This window comes from Acomys minous (genome assembly GCF_964271855.1).
Source record: "Acomys minous genome assembly, chromosome: 7".
NCBI classification, from domain to species: Eukaryota; Metazoa; Chordata; class Mammalia; order Rodentia; family Muridae; genus Acomys; species Acomys minous.
The window spans coordinates 94,731,880-94,751,177 of NC_140488.1; the positions used below are offsets into that span (position 1 = coordinate 94,731,880).

General features: G+C 41.7%; 1 protein-coding gene across 1 annotated transcript; it reads left to right on the plus strand.

Moving 5' to 3' along the window:
- The first annotated feature begins 219 nt into the window (after nucleotides 1–219).
- Nucleotides 220–19,195, plus strand: RBBP7 (RB binding protein 7, chromatin remodeling factor). The gene is made up of 12 exons (XM_084790187.1): nucleotides 220–529; nucleotides 1,373–1,517; nucleotides 8,629–8,774; nucleotides 9,514–9,687; nucleotides 11,120–11,235; nucleotides 12,015–12,175; nucleotides 13,346–13,472; nucleotides 13,597–13,674; nucleotides 14,562–14,638; nucleotides 15,951–16,008; nucleotides 18,019–18,129; nucleotides 18,736–19,195. Exons 1-12 carry the CDS (start codon nucleotides 514–516, stop codon nucleotides 18,802–18,804), a joined length of 1,278 nt encoding a protein of 425 aa, XP_084646313.1. The 5' UTR covers nucleotides 220–513; the 3' UTR covers nucleotides 18,805–19,195.
- The last annotated feature ends 103 nt before the right edge of the window (nucleotides 19,196–19,298 follow it).

Here is a 19,298-nt window from a genome sequence, read left to right on the forward strand (position 1 = left end):
GGGGGGAGGGGGAGGGAGGGCGGGGAGGGGGAAGCGCCGAGCGACGCCTTGGCGCCTGCGCCTTGCTAACTTCCTGCCGCGGACCGCCCCACCCACTTGTGAGAAGCCCGCCTCCGGAGAGCACGAGAGGCCCGCCCACCGCGCGCGATTGGTCACACAGCCGAGCCATTGGGTTCCAGACCCGCCTCTTCCCCCGCCTCTCCGGTTTCCCAGGGCGGGTGCGCATGCGCTCAGCTGCCTGGGCGGGCTGAGAGGCGCGGGTTGAAAAGTCTCGTTCCAAGTTTGGAGAGAGGAGAGCGTCTCAGACCTCGTTACCCGCCAGCGGGGAGGAGGCCGGAGAGAAGGACGCGGCGTCTGGGCAGCACCCAGACAGCCCGACCGAGCTCAGCCTTTCCGAGCTAGGAGTGCGTGACGTGCCTGGAAAAGGCAGGAGCGCCTGCGGTCAGGCAGCTCTTGGCTAACGAGAGAAGTCCGAGGCGGCAAAGAGGGGGTGCCCGAACGACCCGACGCAAGATGGCGAGTAAAGAGAGTAAGGAGGCCTGCGGGGCGGCGCGCGCCGGGGCTGCGGGGGGCGGCGGGCGCGCGAGGCCTCGGCACGCGCCGACGAAAGGCGCGAATTGGCGTGAGGAGCAGGGGGCGGGGCTGGGCTCTCGGCTAGGCGCGCGCTTGGAGGGGGCCTGCGCGGGACGGGGCCTGCTCGGTGAAGGCTGGGAGCACTTCCGGAGCCAGGCGCGGGGCCGAGGGGGTAGGCCCCCTCCCCCACCCTCCCCTCTCAGCGGCCTAGCTCCCTCCCCGCGCCCTTGGCTCGGGGCTCAGGCGGTCGCGGTGGAGAAGTAAGCGCGGCGGATCCTTCCGTGCGCGTGTTCGTCGTCGGGCCTCGGGGTCGCGGCCCTTGTCCGGGGTGGGGGTGGGGGTGGGGAGGAGGTTTTGGAGCCCGCGGGACTATGGCTGCCGATGCTGGCATGGGTGGGAGCTGGGGCCTCCTGAAGTGGGGATGGAGGAAGCAGGCCTGTGGGGGTTGTGCTACACGTGGATTTGTCTTTTCGAGTGGGTCGTGGCGCCCCTTTATAATACAGGTCGTCTTAGAACAGGTGCGAACGGCTCTAAAAGGCTGAAAATCCCGATGTTAGTGCAAGTAATAACCCGATTCGGTAAACGCAGGAGATGCTGATCTTGAAAGTGGAGGGGAAAGAGCTTCCTGGTGTTAGTATTCTCTTCACTCTCTGGAAGAGCAAGCCGTTGGCGTGCACATAATTGGTAAAAGGGAAGACTAGATAAGGTGTGGCCATCGAGGTGACCTCCGGTGTCCGTATCCATCTTTTGACTTCGATCCTTCTTAGCCACTTAATTGCGGGCTTTCTCCAAATTTCAGTGTTTGAAGATACTGTGGAGGAGCGTGTCATCAACGAAGAATATAAAATATGGAAGAAGAATACACCGTTTCTGTATGACCTGGTTATGACCCATGCTCTTCAGTGGCCCAGTCTTACCGTTCAGTGGCTTCCTGAAGTGACTAAGTAAGGGTTTCTGGCAACTTTTATTTTGTGTAAATTTAAGTAGTTTAAAATTTTCTAGGTTTCTTTTGTTATTTTATACACAGAACATAAATTTGTAACCGGTTAGGTCGTGGGTGAGGTGTCAAGTGGTATTGATGTTCAATAGAACTGTGTTGAGGGGAGAGAAGACTCTACCCTAATACTAATGATTTATAGGAAATGCTGCATATTTTGGCATTCCATGGGCTGTTTCTGGACTCCAGACCAATACATTATTTTCAAACTTGATAGAAAAAATATACATAAGAAAAACTAGTATTGCTTGATGCATTTTTGGTAACTGAACACATGTGTATGATACTTTAAAATATGTATTAATATATATATTCATTTGTTAGCAAGGGGAAATTAATTTGGCAATAGTTCACCAAAGAAAAAGTCATCTGGCTTTATAGAATTTAGGTTGAGATTCTTGTTAATTGTAAAAATTTTCTGGCATAATTGCTGATATTTACTGAGCACTTAGAATAGGACCTGACACATCTGAGGAGTTTAAGCCTCATAACAAAACTACGATTGTAGTATATTTCAGCCAAGATTTATAAATGAGGAAAAGGTATGAGAAGTAAAGTACTATGCTCAAGCGCACACTCCTGGTGCTTGCATGGCTTACAAACCAGGACTCGACCAACCCAAACCGGTTGGCTCCAGAATCAAGGCGCTGCCTGTATTAGAGGACCTTTATCTAGCCACGCACCTTTTCTAATAGGAATATGGTTACATACCTTAAAAGTATATTGAATTTTTGCATTAAGAGCCTATAATTTAAGATTAAATAAAACTAATATACAAGGAAGATATTTTTGTGACCAATTGTAAACAAGCCAGTTTTAAGTAAACTCTCCTGAAATGGCTAGATTCCATACATGAGCTTAGACTTAATAGTCAAGGACTTAACTGTCATAAAATCTGAGACTTAAAAATTTTTTTTTAATTTTTTGGTTTTTCAAGACAGGGTTTCTCTGTGTAGCCTTGGCTGTCCTGGACTCCTTTTGTAGACCAGGCTGGCCTTGAACTCACAGCCATCCGCCTGCCTCTGCCTCGCAAGTGCTGGGATTAAAGGTGTGTGCTACCACGCCCGGCTTGCTTTTTAAAAAAAAAATATGAAGAGTTTATTTTAAAAACCTAAATGTACAGATGTGAGAAGAGTCTTGAATGGCTAAGTAATAGGGACTTAGCAGGCATTGATTAATTTTTTTTCAGCTCTGGAGGTGGGTCAAACCCAGGGCCTCAGCATGGTAGGCATGCACCCTATGGCCGGACTGTGAACAGATTCTAAAATAGACTGAAGGCTGGCAAGGTGGCCCAAAATGGTAAAGACACTTGCCTCCAAGCTGTCTCCAGAACTCACATGGTAGAATCGATTCCTGGAAGTTGTCTTCTGATCTCCACATGTACTCTGTTGCAGACATACACCACACAATGAATAAATAAGTGAATAGTACAAAAAATAGATTGAGCTGGGTATGGTGGCATGTCACTATAATTCCCAGTTATAGGCCTAACATTCATTCATTCATTCTTTTTGTTTCTCGAGACAGGGTTTCCCGGGTGTAACAATGCCTTGCCTGCTGTGGACTGGATTTGTAGACCAGACTGGTCTCAAACTCAGAGAGAACTGCCTGCCTCTTCCCAGTTTGGGGATTAAAGGCCGCCACCACGTGGCAAGACTCAGAAAGGGAAAAACAAAAAGAACCAAAACTAAAGGGCTAGAGAGAAAGTTCAGTGGTTAAGGGCACTGGCTGCTCTTACAGAGTACCTGGGTTTGATTTCAATCGCCCACCTGGTGTCTCACAACCTTCTGTAATTGAGGTTCTAGGGGATCTGATGCTCTTTTCTTTTGCAGGCATGGGGTGACCAGATAGGCATGCAGGGAGATCGTTCATATGCTTAAAATAAATCTTGAAAAAAATTAAAGAACAACAACAACAAGAACCTATATACCATTTAGTTTCTTTGGGATTTTGTTACATTTGTCTTTCTGTTCCTGTTAAAAAAATTACTGTGTGTGTGTGTTTCCAGACAAGGTTTCTCTGTAACAGCCCTGGCTGTCCTGGACCCCCCCCACAAGACAGGGTTTCTCTGTAGCCTTGGCTGTCCTGAAACCTTGTAGACCAGGCTAGCCTCGAATTCACAGAGATCCTCTTGCCTCTGCCTCCTGAGTGCTGAGCTTAAATGTTTTTTTGTTTTACTTAACTGCAACATAATAGAAAACACTGGGGAATGGGTTTAAATTTTTTTTATTTTTATTTTATTTATTTATTTTCTTGAGACACAGTTTCTCTGTGTAGCCTTGGCTGTCCTGGACTCGCTTTGTAGACCAGGCTGGCTTCAAACTCAAAGTGACCCGCCTGCCTTGGCCTCCCAAGTGCTGGGATTCCAGGCGTGTGCCACTGGGACAGGCTCTGAGTTTGAATGTAGCCTTTATTAGCTTTGTGTGCTAGGGCAGTTTGTTTGACTTGGGTTAATAGTACCAGTTTACATACATTTGGTGGAATTAAATAAGGTCCTGTACGATAGTTTCACTATACTTACCACATTTAAGTGATAATGTTGATTTTCCTACCTCTCCCTGTTTTTTATTTATTTTAAGGACAGGGTCTCACTGTTTAGCCCTGGCTGGCCTGGAAGTCATTGTGTACATAAGGCTAGCCTAGCACTGTTATGCTCCTGCCACTTCTTCCAAAAAGTTGGAATTAAGAATGTATGCCACCATACCTGCCCTGTACAGAAATAATTTTAAGGGTTCAAATACTGCCTTTAAAATTCTTTTACTTAGCTGGGTGGTGGTGGCGCATGCCTTCCTTTAATCCCAGCACTTGGGAGGCAGAGGCAGATGGATCTCCATGAGTTCGAGGCCAGCCTAGACTGTAGAGCCGGTTTCAGGACAGCCAGAGCTGTTACACAGAGAAACCCTGTCCGAAAGAGATTTGCTTAAATGTATATGAATGCTCTATCTGCATGTATACCTGCATGCCAGAAGAGGGCACCAGATCTCATTGGTGGTTGTGAGCCACCATGTAGTTGCTGGGAATTGAATTCAGGACCTCTGGAAGAGCAGGCAGGGCTCTTAATCATTGAGCCATCTCTTCAGTGGCAAAATACAGCTTTATTTGGACTTGAATTAATGCTTTTTTTTTTTTTAAGAAATTGTCTTTTGTAGTCCTGACCAACCTAAAACTCATAAGATCTGCCAGTCTCTGCCTCCTGAGTTCTGGGATTAAAGTGGTGTGCCACCACACCCAGTTTATACTCTTATTTTCTTTCTTTTTTAAAAAAGATTTAATTATTATATATAGTGCTCTGCCTGCACATACACCTGCAGGCCAGAAGAGGGCACCAGATCTCAAAGATGGCTGTGAGCCACCATGTGGTTGCTGGGAATTGAACTCAGGACTTCTGGCAGAGCAGAGTCAGTGCTCTTAACCGCTGAGTCATCTCTCCGTCTTTTGATTTTTTGAGGCAAGGTCTCTGTGTTAGCCCTGGCTGTCCTGGACTTGCTTTGTAGACCAGGCTGGCCTCAAACTCACAGCAGTCTGCCTGCCTCTGCCTCCCAAGGCGTGTGCCATCACGTCCGGCCTACACTGTATTTTCAATTGCACCTGTGCTTGCCTTGAGCAATCACATGAGGTCAGGTTTTGTGCCAGAATTCAACAAATACCAGATATTGGAGCATTTTGGTTTAGAGATGCTTAGCCTGTAGTTTTGTATGTTACCCACAGCACAGACAGGCAACCCTTTATTTATTTATTAATTATTTATTTATTTATTTATTTATTTTTTTCCAGACAAGTTTTCTTTGTGTAGCCTTGGCTGCCCTAGATTGTCTTTGTAGACCAGGCTCTCCTTGAACTCACAGTGATCCATCTGCCTGCCTCTGCCTCCTGAGTGCTGAGCTTAAAGGCGTGTGCCACCAAGTCCTACCCTTTTAAAAAATTTACATTTATTTACATGGAAATGGATGCATCATAAGATATTATATAGGTTAGAGCGCAACTTTCAGGATTTAGTCTACCATGCGAGTTCTAAGAACTAAGCCAAAGATAAGTATATACATTATATATATTTAATTTCTTTTTTATATTTAATTTTGTTAGAAATAGGGCTTCAGTATGTAGTTCTGGCTGGCCTTATTTTAGAACTCTTCCTGTTGTAGCCTCCCAAGGGCTGTGATTAAAGGTATATACCACCATGCTCTGCCTTAAAGTGTTACTTGTTTACATTGAGATAAAATTGTGTTCAAAGCTGAGTATGGGTGGTGTACGCCTTTAAGCACAGCACTCCTGAGGCAGAGGCAGGCAGATTGATGGCTGTGAGTTGGAGGCCAGCTTGGTCTACAGAGGAGTCTAGGACAGCCAAGGCTACATAGATAAACCCTGTCTTGAAAAGAACCAAAAAATTTTGTGATGTTTCACATGAATTATTATTGAATATTGAGAACTGCTGTGTAGTGCTTCGTGGGCTTTGATTTTGAGGGTATGAAGTGACTTCTATTTTATGTACCATATTGAGTGGTAGAAAAGTTGCGTGATTTTTTTACAATGCCTGTCTTTTTGAGTAACAAGATCCCACTCTGCCTCATATCCTTCTGTCTATATTTAACATTACTGGGACTTGTCCAAATAATTGACTTAGCTCTTTAAGATGTTTTTATAATAAATACTTCTTTTTTTCTTTTTTTGGTTTTTCGAGACGGGATTTCTCTGTGTAGCCTTAGCTGTCCTAGACTCAGGTGTAGACAGACCAGCCTGGCCTCGAATTCACAGGGATCTACCTGCCTCTGCCTCCTTAGTGCTGGGATTAAAGGCTTGCACCACCACGCCAGGCATAAACAATTTCTTGGGTTTTTTGTTTTTGAGACAGGGTTTCTCTGTTATCTTTGCTGTCCTGGACTCACTTTGTAGATCAGGCTGGCCTCGAATTCTCTGCCTCCCGAGTGCTGGGATTAAAGGCATGCGCCACCACGCCTGCCTATAAATAATTTTCTTAAGTAACAATCAGTACAAAAGTATATAATGTGGAGAATAAGCTTCGTTCCAAGATGGTAACTCCTAATTCCCCCTGCATTAGCAGAGGCAGTTTTCAATTTTTTGTCCATCTTCACAGAATGTTGAAATACATTTACCTAATTTTTTTTATTTGTCTTGAAGATTGAATCCAGGGTTCATGATTGCTAGTCAAACATTATTCCCAGACTTTAAAAAACACAGCTATGTGTGGTGGCGCATGCCCTTAATCCCGGCACACGGGAGGTAGAGGCAGGTGAGTCACTGTGTGTTCGAGGACAACCAAGCCTACACAGAGAAACCCTGTCTCACCCAACACTTAATCAAGGCATGGTGGTGCACACCTTTAATTTTAGCAATCAGGAGGCAGAAACAGGCAGATCTTTTGAGTTCAAGGCCAGCCTGATAAAGAGTTCCAGGACAGCCAGGGCTATTCAGAGGGAAACTTTGTCTTGAAAAACCCAAAAGAAGAAAAAAAAAAGCCCACACACTTCATTTGAAATAAAAGTCTCAGTTGCTGGGGGTAGCCCTGAATACAGAATCCTATCTCAGCTTCTGAGTAGCTAGGGTTACAAGACTGCATTACCAGATCTGGCTATGGGCTTTTTTGTTTGTTTTTGTGACCAACTGAAACAAACAAATGGTTCCTTTCATTTTTAAGCCATTGTAAAGATTTTAATTTGTCCAAGTTCTAAAGTACATTATTTTATGGCCTTTACCCCTACTCAAAACTAGAAATTGAGCCCAGGGTTTTGTGCATGAGAGTCAAATGCTACTAAGGTATATTCCCAAAACTATTTACTTTCTGTTTTGAGTCATGGTCTCTGCTTAGTTGTGCACACTGGTCTTTAACTTATTCATGGTTCTGGCAGGCCTTAATTTGTGTTATTCTTGCCTTAGAAGCCTGAAGAGTTGAGATAAGTGCTGGGATTACAGGTGCCCTCCTCTCTTTTTAAAAAAATTTATTATGTATACAGTGCTCTGCCTGCATATATATGTGCAGGCCATAAGAGGGCAGCAGATCTCATTATAGATGATTGTGAGCTACCGTGTGGTTGCTGGGAATTGAACTCAGGACCTGGAAGGGCAGCGGTGCAGACCGCTGAGCCATCTTTCCAGCCCCCTCTTCTCTTTAAAGATGCAGTGGGAGTACACACCTTTAATCCCAATACTTGGGAGGCAGAGGCAGAAAGATCTTTCTGAGTTTGAGGCCAGCCTGGTCTACAAAGTGAGTCCAGGACAGTCAAGGCTACACAGAGAAACCCTGTCTTGAAAAAAAAAAAGAAAGAAAGAAAAAGAAAATACTCATTGTATAGGCATCACAATACATTTTTTAGGTGAAGAAAATGAGACTGGAGAGATACTATGCTTTAAACTGTTGTATATAGCTAGTATTAATTTGAACCAGGACATATAACCCACTTTTCGTTATTTAATGCTTTACTCATTCCATTTTACCTCATTGTCTGTTAATGGAAAACCAGAAATATTAAACCATCAGCTAGCTGGGTGTGGTGGTGCATTCCTTTAATCCTTGCACTAGGAGGCAGAGGTAAGTTGATATCTGAGTTTGAGGTCTGTAAGCCTGGTTTACAAAGCCAGTCTACGACAGCAGAGGCTATACAGAGAAACCCTGTCTCAAACAAAGTCAGTTATATTAAAATGAGTCTTTAGGCTGAAGGTAAAAATTGGAGCGGGAAGTTGAGAGATACCTGAGTATGGGGTTGGTGATAAGACTGCTAGGTACCTAGATTGATGACGTATTTAGTGAATCAGATCTACTGTCCTTAGTGCTGCTCTAGGAAAGGTAGCATTTACAATAATAATTGAGGCCAAGGAAGATGGACTCTTCAAAGGGGAAGAAAACCAAACCCTCTTTATAGAATGTTTTCTTATATTTGAATGTATGGGGATAATAAAGTTGGTAACTAGAGGGAAACAGGTTTGTAGTTGGTGTTGTTTACATATCTGCTAAAAACATTTTAATGTATTTTGATGGAATCAGATTGAATTTGTTAGCAACTGAAAATTCCTATAGGATTAGTGTGACTTTTTTTCCTCAACAGGCCTGAAGGAAAGGATTATGCCCTCCATTGGCTTGTACTGGGCACTCATACATCCGATGAGCAGAATCATCTGGTGGTTGCTCGGGTTCATATCCCCAATGATGATGCACAGTTTGATGCTTCCCATTGTGACAGTGACAAGGGAGGTGGGTATACTACATAATTTTAATTGTGATGTCAAAGGGAGTATTCCTCTTAGCATGTATATTAAAATTTATACTGTTAGCTTTTGGCTTAGCAGTATAACTGTTAAAGAACTATTCACCTAGCATACAGGTAAGGTTTTCACAATAACATGGGACTGAAAAACTAAGATTAGTGTAGCAAAACAGGCTGTTCATAGGAAATTGATTAAGCACACTATGGTATGTTTAAAATATTACTTAGCAATTAAGAAAAGGAAGAAAAACTAATCACTGATGTGGAAGGTAAGAATTTTATGAATAAGCACATCCTAACTAAAAAGACTAGCTTTAATTTTTTTAAGTATCTAAGGTAGAACTTTATTAACATGAGGTAGCTATCCTCATGCTATAGTGCAAATTGGCTTTGAGAAATTACACATAGCAGGTAGCCTGTATTTTTGAGGTTTTCTTTTTCTCAATTTGTATTCTATTCTGTCAGAGTAACACCTGTTTTTGTTTTTGTTTATTTCTGTTTTTCGAGACAGGGTTTCTTTGTGTAGCCCTGGCTGTCCTGGACTCACTTTGTAGACCAGGTTGACCTTGAACTCACAGAGATCCGCCTGCTTCTGCCTCCCGAGTGCTGGGATTAAAGGCGTGCACCGCCACCACCAGGCCAGAGTAACATCTGTTGGGTTAATTGAAACTAAATTACTTGAGTTTTAACTCTGAGTATGTATGTTTTGTTTTTTCCGTACACTAGAATTTGGTGGCTTTGGTTCTGTAACAGGAAAAATTGAATGTGAAATTAAGATTAATCATGAAGGAGAAGTAAACCGTGCTCGTTACATGCCACAGAATCCTCATATCATTGCCACAAAAACACCATCTTCTGATGTATTGGTTTTTGACTATACAAAACACCCTGCTAAACCAGGTATGTAATAATAAAGCTAGGCTATTACTTAAATTACTTCATTGATTTGAGATATTATTATTTTAAAAATTTGTTATGTACAATGCTCTGCCTGCATGTATACCTGCAGGCCAGAACAGGGCATCAGATCACATAGATGGTTATGAGCTACCATGTGTTGCTGAGAATTGAACTCAGGACCTCTGGAAGATCAGGCAGTGCTCTCAATCACAGAGCCATCTCTGCAGCCTGATTGATTTCTTTCTTTCTTTTTGTTTTGTTTTTCGAGACAGGGTCTCTCTGTATAGTCTTGGCTGGCCTTGAACTCACAGCAATCCACCTGCCTCTGCCTCCTGAGTGCTGAGATTAAAGGCGTGTACCACCATGCCTGGCTTACATGCCAGGTTTAAAAAATTAAACTAGTATATTATAACTTTTATTTTATTTTGTTTCTTTGTTACTGAGTTTTTCTGTGTTTAGCCTTGCCTGTCCTAGACTTGCCTCGTAGACCAGGCTGACTTCAAACGTACAGAGATCCACCTGCCTCTGTCTCCCAAGTGCTGGTATTAAAGGTGTGTGCCACCATCACCACGTTCAAGTTTGGTAATTCACTGGAACCTAATAGCAAGCTATACTTGCAGTGTAGTTTTACAACAAAGAATCCAGAACAAAAGGAAAAGTAAAAAGAAATAATCAGGTAGATAGGTCTCCAGAGGGGTATAAACAGATTTCTCCATACCTCCTTTCTGGGGTCAAACAGGACATCCTTTTTAAAATATAAATAAATAAATACATATATATTCAGAAAGACAGGAGCATGTGCTAAGTGACTGTCCCAGAGAAATCTGTTTGAGGTCTAGGGTCTGGAGTTTCTAATAGAAATCTGGTCACAGGCTGTGTACACTCATGGTAATGAAAACCAACAGCTTCAACAACGAACTTGGATGCATCATTGATAAAAGGCCCTACAAGTTGCTATAGCATACCTTTATTGTTTTCAGACTCAAAGGTTGGCCCATGAAATCATTCATGTTTTCAGGCTACCCCTGGGACATGCAAGGACTGAATGAGTGACCAGATCTGCTATGTTAGATACAGTTGTGGTTTTAAAAATTGCTATATTGGTGATAGTACTAAGGTTTCAAAAAAACGAGTCAAAGCACTTGTGGGTTAAATTTAGCCCTTGTTCTTGTAGAATTGCTGTTATGGCTCATTCAGTGACTTGGCTTTTCTTACCAGTTCTGGTAAGAAGCAGATAACTTAGTGGTTTTTTTTTTTTTTGGAGACAGGGTTTCTCTGTGTAGCCTTGGCTGTCCTGGACTCACTTTGTAGACCAGGCTGGCCTCGAACTCACAGCGATCCGCCTGCCTCTGCCTCCCGAGTGCTGGGATTAAAGGTGTGCGCCACCACGCCCGGCTAACTTAGTGGTTATTGTGTTTCATTTTTCTCTTAGATCCAAGTGGAGAGTGTAATCCTGATCTTAGATTAAGAGGTCACCAAAAGGAAGGCTATGGTCTTTCCTGGAATTCTAATTTGAGTGGACATCTCCTGAGTGCATCGGATGACCATGTAAGAACTGTGTTTTTCTTAATCTGCTGTGTCTTATATTGAGAGTGAAGGTGTCTTAGATCTACGCTAAAGGATCTCTATATAGATAGAAAGTTTTCTAATACAGTGCCATAGATTGTTAACACTTTGTTGGGCTTTAAGACAATGGTTGCAGACTACTCTTGTTAGAGCCTTAGGATTTCACAAAGCTTTTTTTGAAGATTGGAGGTTTACCGCTGTTTAAAAGAAGACTACCAGATTAACCTTTTCATTTATTTGTGTAAAATTGGACAGGCTTTTTTTTTTTAAAGATTATTTTCATTAGGTGTCCCAGAATGAAATTCCATAGTGTTAAGTTTTGTGGTTACTTCTTGCTTCCCTTCTGCTAACAACAGCTGTAGCTAACCCACTATGGTCTATGGCCTCTTAAACCATTGGCTTTGACATGTTTACAGTACTAGATTCCCGCCTGTGGAGTTGGCATCTCAAATCTAAACAAGAAAGTGGTCAGTCTTTTCTCTTGCCAGTGTTACACCAGTGTGCACATCTTGCCTTCGTATATAGAATTCAAAGCTACCAACCTAACACCTTCTATAACCAGGAGGGCTAGCCAGCAAGTAGGTAAGGGCTTCTGTCTCAGTTGTAGCTTGATTTCTCTGTCCTGCAACCATAGGATGTGTTGACAATCACAGTAGCAATTGTCTATTTTGGTTTGGAGAGATGAACATGTTCCTAAATAGGGTGTTAGCTTTTAAATCTGGCATTTTCATAGCTTTTGTTCTTTTTTCCTTCTCCCTTAGACTGTCTGCCTATGGGATATAAATGCAGGACCAAAGGAAGGCAAAATTGTGGATGCTAAAGCAATCTTCACTGGCCACTCAGCTGTTGTAGAGGATGTGGCCTGGCATCTGCTGCATGAGTCCCTGTTTGGATCTGTTGCTGATGATCAGAAACTTATGATGTAAGATGGAAGGTTCAGAAGAACCTTGATGTGTTGTCTGCATGACCCATTAGTGATTGGTAGTCTAATTAAATTCTATTTCTTGAAAGTTATAAGTTTAAAATGAGAAATGGTGGCGCACGCCTTTAATCCCAGCACTCGGGAGGCAGAGGCAGGTGGATCACTGTGAGCTTGAGGCCAACCTGGTCTACAAATCGAGTCCAGGACAGCCAAGGCTACACAGAGAAACTCACCAAAAACAAAAGCAAAAACAACAACAACAAAAAGAAATCATGTCTTGGAAAAAAAGAGAAATAGCTTCTGGTGAGGTACACTTAATATACAATTAGTTCTGCGTGTTTGTAGTAAACGTTTTACACTGGGATATGTTTGTATATTTGTTTTTTTGTTTTGTTTTTTTGATAAAAGGCCAGGCAGTTGTGGCACATGCCTTTAATCCCAGTATTTGGGGAGGCTGAGGCTGGTGGATTTCTGTTAGTTTGAAGCTAGGCTGATATACAAAGTTAGTCCAGGACAGCCAAGGTTACACAGAGAAACCTGGTCTCAAACAAACAGAAGAAGAAGAATGGTTACATAAATGTGAAGGAAAAAGCTTAAATAGTGATATTTCTAAATTTGTGATCCAAAGTTAACTGACGAGATCAGGGAAGAGGGCAGTGTTTCAGGGTGCGGGCACAGAGCTACATTAGAATTACTGAATACCTCACGTTTCATAAGTAACTACTAATGACTGAGACAAGGAGAACAATAAACTGAAATTTGGCAACACAGGTAAAACAATTTTTTAAAATTATATCCTGTTGTCTGTATTTTGGCGGCGCACACCTTTAATCCCAGCACTCAGGAGGCAGAGGCAGGCGGATCTCTGTGAGTTCAAGGCCAGCCTGGTCTACAAAGTGAGTCCAGGACAGCCAGGCTACACAGAGAAACCCTGTCTAGAACCCTCTCCCCAAAAAGAGATATAAATCTAATAAAAGGAAACTAGAAATACTAGTACTAATTATTTGGAGGTTTAAAATGTGTCATTTAGTAAGCAAAGGCACAAATTGTGCTGTGTGGAGTTTGTGTATTTGTGAACAGATGAGCACATTAGAACTTTGCACAGAAAGAAATAACCTCAGCAAAGTTTGGGAGCTGTAGGTGCTGTATATGCCTTGTCCTTTTTTTCAGATGGGACACCAGATCCAATACCACTTCTAAGCCAAGCCATTTGGTGGATGCACACACTGCTGAGGTCAACTGCCTCTCATTCAATCCCTACAGCGAGTTCATTCTAGCAACTGGCTCTGCAGATAAGGTTTCATAGTTTTGTTGTTTTCTTATTTTTTTGTGTTTACCAAGTCCTGTTGTGTATTTTAATAGGCATTTTAAAGATACACGAAGTCTAGAAGTCATTTTTGTTTGGTTTCTTCTCTATATAGACTGTAGCTTTATGGGACCTTCGTAATCTAAAACTAAAACTCCATACCTTCGAATCGCACAAGGATGAAATTTTCCAGGTATGTGACAGTTTTTGAGTGTCTTTGTATATGTATAGGTGTATGCATGCTGAGGCAGGTTATGTGGAGGGAGGTTAGAAGATACTTTCTGGGAGTAAGTTTTATCCTACTTCCTTGGAAACTGGTGGCTGCACTCAAATTGTCAGGTTGTTTTGTGACAAGCTATTTTGTTTAAGCTGTCTTGCCCATCCAGTTTTCAGGTGCCTTTATGTCAGTGACTTAATTTTTTTCCCCTTCGAGACAGGTTCTCTGTGTGTAACTCTGGCTGTCCTAGGCTCATTTTGTAGATGATGCAGGTCAGTGATTGTACTGCCTATGCCTCCCGAGTGTGAGTGCTGGGATTAAAGGCATGCACCACCATGTCTGGCCCTCTTTTCTTTTTTAAGATGGGGTTTCTCTGTGTAGCCCTGGCTGTCCTGGAACTCACTCTGTAGACTCTGCCTCCCAAGTGTTAGGACACCCGGAGTTCTTAAGTACTAGAGCCGGGCGACATGGCACACACCTTTTAATCCCAGAGGCAGGGGGATCTGTGAGTTTGAGGCCAGCCTGGTCTGCAAAATGAGTTCCGGACAGCCAAGGCCAAAACCCTGTCTAGGGGGAAAAAAAGTACTGGCGAATTTGACATCCTGGGTGCAGGCTTGTGAAGCCGGGCCCTTTAAGGATAGTACTTAAGGACTTGGTGGACGTAGTTCAGTGGTGGAACAAAGCACAATGTGCTGAGTTCAACACTATCAAAGTGGCTTGGTGTAGGGGTCACCGGAAAGCTTTGGACAGTGAGATCTCTAGGCCGAGAAGTGGATACATAATGTGAGGTAAGGAAATATGAATTAGAATAGCTACAAACCAAGGAACAGCACTTTTAAAGTTTTCAAAATATCTATTGCTAGGTTCACTGGTCTCCACATAATGAAACTATTCTGGCTTCAAGTGGTACTGATCGCCGCCTGAATGTGTGGGATTTAAGGTAATATAGGATCTGGTGACAAAGTACTGCATAAATATGCTCCTCTGACAGATTAATTAGTAGAACTCATAAACCAGGAAAGCAATTTATTTGTTACTCCTACTTTGATACACTTTTAACTACCTAAGAGTTAAATCAGCAAATAACAGAATTGATCATGCATTTTATATGAGTATTTTACCTGTATGCGTGTGCAGCACATGTATGTCAGGTGCTTACAGCAGAAGAGGACATCAGATACCCAGAACTGGAATTATGGACAGTTGTATATGGATAGCACTATGTAGCTGCTGGGAAGTAAATCTCTATTCTGCAGGAGCAGCAAATGCTCTTAACTGCTGAGCCATCTCACCAGCTCAGTTTGGTTGTTGCTCAAGTGTGAAACTCTTATGATTAGGAATGTAACTCAGTGGTAGAACTAGCATACACACAGTTGTGGGTTCAATTCTCCAGCACCACAAAAATTAAAATATTAACGGTTATATCTCACTGGAATATCATATAGTATATAAGCAGAATTGTTGGATTTGGGTGTGTGGTTTTTTTGTTGTTGTTGTTGTTGTTTTTGGTGACAGAGCCTTCCTCTTCTAAGTGCTAACTAGTATCACAGACCTGTACTACCATGCTCAGGCCAGTGGCTGCAGCAGACAAGTTCAAAGCTATTTTGGGGCTTCATAATCTGACCATGTCTCAAAGTAATTTTTGGGGGTCAAGCAAGGAAGGGCTAACTCAATAAAAGACTTTGCCTACCATGTGGGGGCCCTGGGTTTAAGCTTGCCCTCCTTCCTCCACCCAAGAAAAATTAATAATATACCTTTCCTTGGCTTATACATTGTATAGCTAAAAGCTGCTGTATCTTTAGACAGATCCATATAACTGATGTGTATTTTACTCCTGGAAAACGAAAGGCTTAAAAGTATGTAGAGGTTGCACATTTTGTGTGTGTATTTCCCTTTTAATTCTAATGCATTAAAGCCACAGTTAAAATGTTGAAGAAATTTTGAGCTAATGTTTATTATGAGCAATATTTCCTCATTCTGCAGCTTTGAGTGGTTCCAGACTGTTTCCAGGAAGTAAACAATAGTAAATGTTGCTATTTCATAACTGTAGTTTTGCTACTGTTATGAACGGTAATGTATATCTGTGTTTTTAGATAGTCTTAGGTGAAAGAGTTGTTCAACCCACAAAGGCTCACAACCCACTGTTTAAGAACCACTTTAGTGCTTCTCATAGAGAAATACTTACTTTATGGCTTGATAAAACATCATGCTGTATGTAAGACTTTGGTCATGAGTTTTATGTTGTCTTACAGTAAAATTGGAGAAGAACAATCAGCAGAAGACGCAGAAGATGGGCCTCCAGAACTCCTGGTATGCATTAGATTAAATATGCAAATTGGATTATTTCTCATTAGTTTATCTCAAGAAGAGGTCAAGAGCTGGGCATGGTGGTACATGCCTATTATAATCCCAGCACTTGGGAAGCAGAGGCAGGTGGATCTCTGTGAGTTCGAGGCCAGCCTGGTGTACAGATTGAGTCCAGGTCAGCCAAGGCTACACAGAGAAACCCTGTCTTTAAAAAAAGGCAGTTTCAGATTTTAGCTTCTCAATGAGTTCCAAAAGGAAGTCCAGGAGGTTTTTGTGATTGGGCTCTGGCATTTACCAAAATTAGTAAATGTTTTTAGGTAATTTGAGCTCCTAGAAAATAGTATCTGATAAGGTTGTGTTTGTTTTTTGAGGAGAAGACAGTGCCACTGCTATTTGTTTAGCTGCACTTCGTGTTTTTCTCTAATTGTATGGAAAAGTTGTAACTACTTTTCTATAAAGCACTGCCAGGCTTAATAGTGGTTGTCTCTGCTGAGTTTTCAACATATCTCCTCAAATCATTTGGTCATTATCTCTAACATGCTTAAGCTATTTGAGTTCCTTTATGGTGCATAATTTTTTAAAAAGGTTTATTTATTTTATATATATAATCTGCATGTACACCTGCATGCCAGAAGATGGCATCAGATCCCAGTAGCTGTGAGCCACCATGTGGTTGTGGGGAGTTGAACCCAGGATATGGTACAGGAATTTTAAAGTTTAAAGAAAACTTTGAGAGTAAGTAGAAGTGTAAGCTCCCTTTTACTTATATTCCTAGTACTTCCAGGCAGAAATCAACAGGGTAAGGAGCTTAGATAGACCAGCATGTTAGCCATTCATATCATTGCTGCTTAAAGAATAAATCCTACAACCAAGGAGGCTAAAGCAGGAAGACCATAAGGCCATGGGCTGGGTGGGGATAGGGTTGGGAAGGTGTGTATATAATTTACCCTGATTGGGGCGGTGGTGGCAAAATCATTTCACAATGAACTAGAATAACCAGATGGTTAGTGTGGGCAACTTACTTTACTCTGAAGTCTTATTTGCAAACCAGGTCCTTCATAGCTTTTTAGGAAGGCCTTTGTCTACGGCTAATGTACTCTTTATATGTTATGTATTTGCAGTAGTAATGTTATAGTCCTTATGGAAAACCATTAGGGGGGTTGTGAGATAGATAGCTCAGCAGTTAAAAATACTCTTGGCAGAGTTCAGTTCTTAGTGCTCATGCCAATAGGCTCACAATGGCCTCTTAACTCTAGGGGGATCTTCCATGGGTACTGTACATAGTCACACACACCCATATAATTAAATCTCTTTTTAAAATCTATTAGAACATTTAAGATAAAATAGAGAGGTGGTTTACAGAGCTTGACACTCCTCCCCACTTATGTGGAAATTGTTTAACTTTTCTCTTTTTTGAGATAGTCTCTGTATCCCAGGCCTTCAAGTGCTTATATTATAGATCTGATTCCCATCTTAGTCTGTCATCTCATGTTTTTTAACTGATAAAAGAATTAGGGGAATTTTATTTAGATTGACTATAACCTAATTGGCAGAGAAGTGACTCTTAAACTAAAGTCAAACTCTGTTAATATTAGTTACACTGCCTTCTTGTGAGATAGTCTCTTGTAGAAAATAAGATCCCTTTACCATTTCTTGGTAGAGAAGAAGAGGCTTCTCTGAAAGAGGGCTAGAGAAGAAGAATCAAGGAGATTCCTCAGGAAGGAGTACATGACCAGATAGTTTGCAAGTTGTGGCATAGTTACAAGAAAATATTCCTTATATAGAGAACCTGATATGAATAACTTGCTGAGACATTTGCAAAACAGTAATTTGGTAGGTCTAGGCAGAGTTTACAGATGTTCGTTTATTGTATTTTTCTGAAAGTTCAGAAGATTTTAGGATATTGGGGGTGGGACAGCCTAAAAGGACTTAAAAAACTGTCCCACAATTTTATAGTCTTAGAAGTCTTAGAAAGGAAAGGATATGAAACCAACACTTTGTTTTTTTATTAAGTTTATTCATGGAGGACATACTGCCAAGATTTCAGACTTCAGTTGGAACCCCAATGAACCTTGGGTCATTTGCTCAGTGTCTGAAGATAACATCATGCAGATATGGCAGATGGTGAGTTGAAATATTTTTTCTTTAACTCCTATAAAACCATTTCACTGATATATCTCAGTCGGGCGGTGGTGGTGCATGCCTTTAACTCCAGCATTTGGGAGGAGGAGGCAGACCAGATCGCTGAGTTCAAGGCCAGGCCTGGTCTGCAAAATGAGTCTAGGACAGTCAAGGCTACACAGAGAAAAAACCCTGTCTCGGAAAATCAAAAAATGTGTCATTTAGGTGAGTGGAACAGTTTAAAGAAATCTTTTTTTGAGCCTGTAAAATGGCTTTCTTCACAAACCATATGACCTAAGAACCCATGTAAAAGTGGATCACAGAGAAAGTTTTCTTCTTAAACCTTTAACAACCTAGTGAGTTGTTCAAACAGTCAGGGACAGTATCATTGTCATTGTCATTGCTGGGATCTGTCTGTCAAACACATCACATTAAGAATATGAGTGGGAAATATCAAGGTGTTCATATGAGGAACACTAAATATTTGACATTTCTAAGGTTTAAGCATCTACACGATGCTTAAAATGCCTTTTTTGATCAGTGACTAGTGCATGGCAAATAATTTAAATTCTATTTTTACCTGTGAATTTATTTGGTTGTTATCTCTAGGCTGAAAATATTTACAATGATGAAGAGTCAGATGTCACGACATCGGAACTGGAGGGACAAGGATCTTAAACCCAAAGTATGAGGCGTTTTATTGAATGTATTGCTACATGAATGCTTGATTTATCAAGCACCAAAAAAGGCATTGTATAGTAGGAAAATGTAAGTGGATGGCTTATGGCGTTCTTTACTCTCTGATTCTAGCACTTTCAAGTGAGCTGTTGCGTACTGTATCATATTGTAGCTATTAGGGGAAAAAAGGAATGTTGCTTAAGAAAGGACATCATTATTGTTTTAAAACACACATTGCTGGGTATTGCCTTTGATTCAACTGTTTTAAGTCCTCATTTTCTCCAACTTTTAAGTGCTTGCTGAAGTTCCCAAATATGCAAGGGATAACTTTTACACTTTTTCCTTCCCAAACTTCTTGATTGGCTTTGCAGAAATAAAGTTTTAAAATAAAGTTTGTTTTGTTCTTTTAGAAGATGGGGAGGGGCGAATGTGTGTGCATGCTCCTGTAGCTCCTTTCTTGGGTAGAAAATAGGTAAGTTGTTCCTTTGGATTTG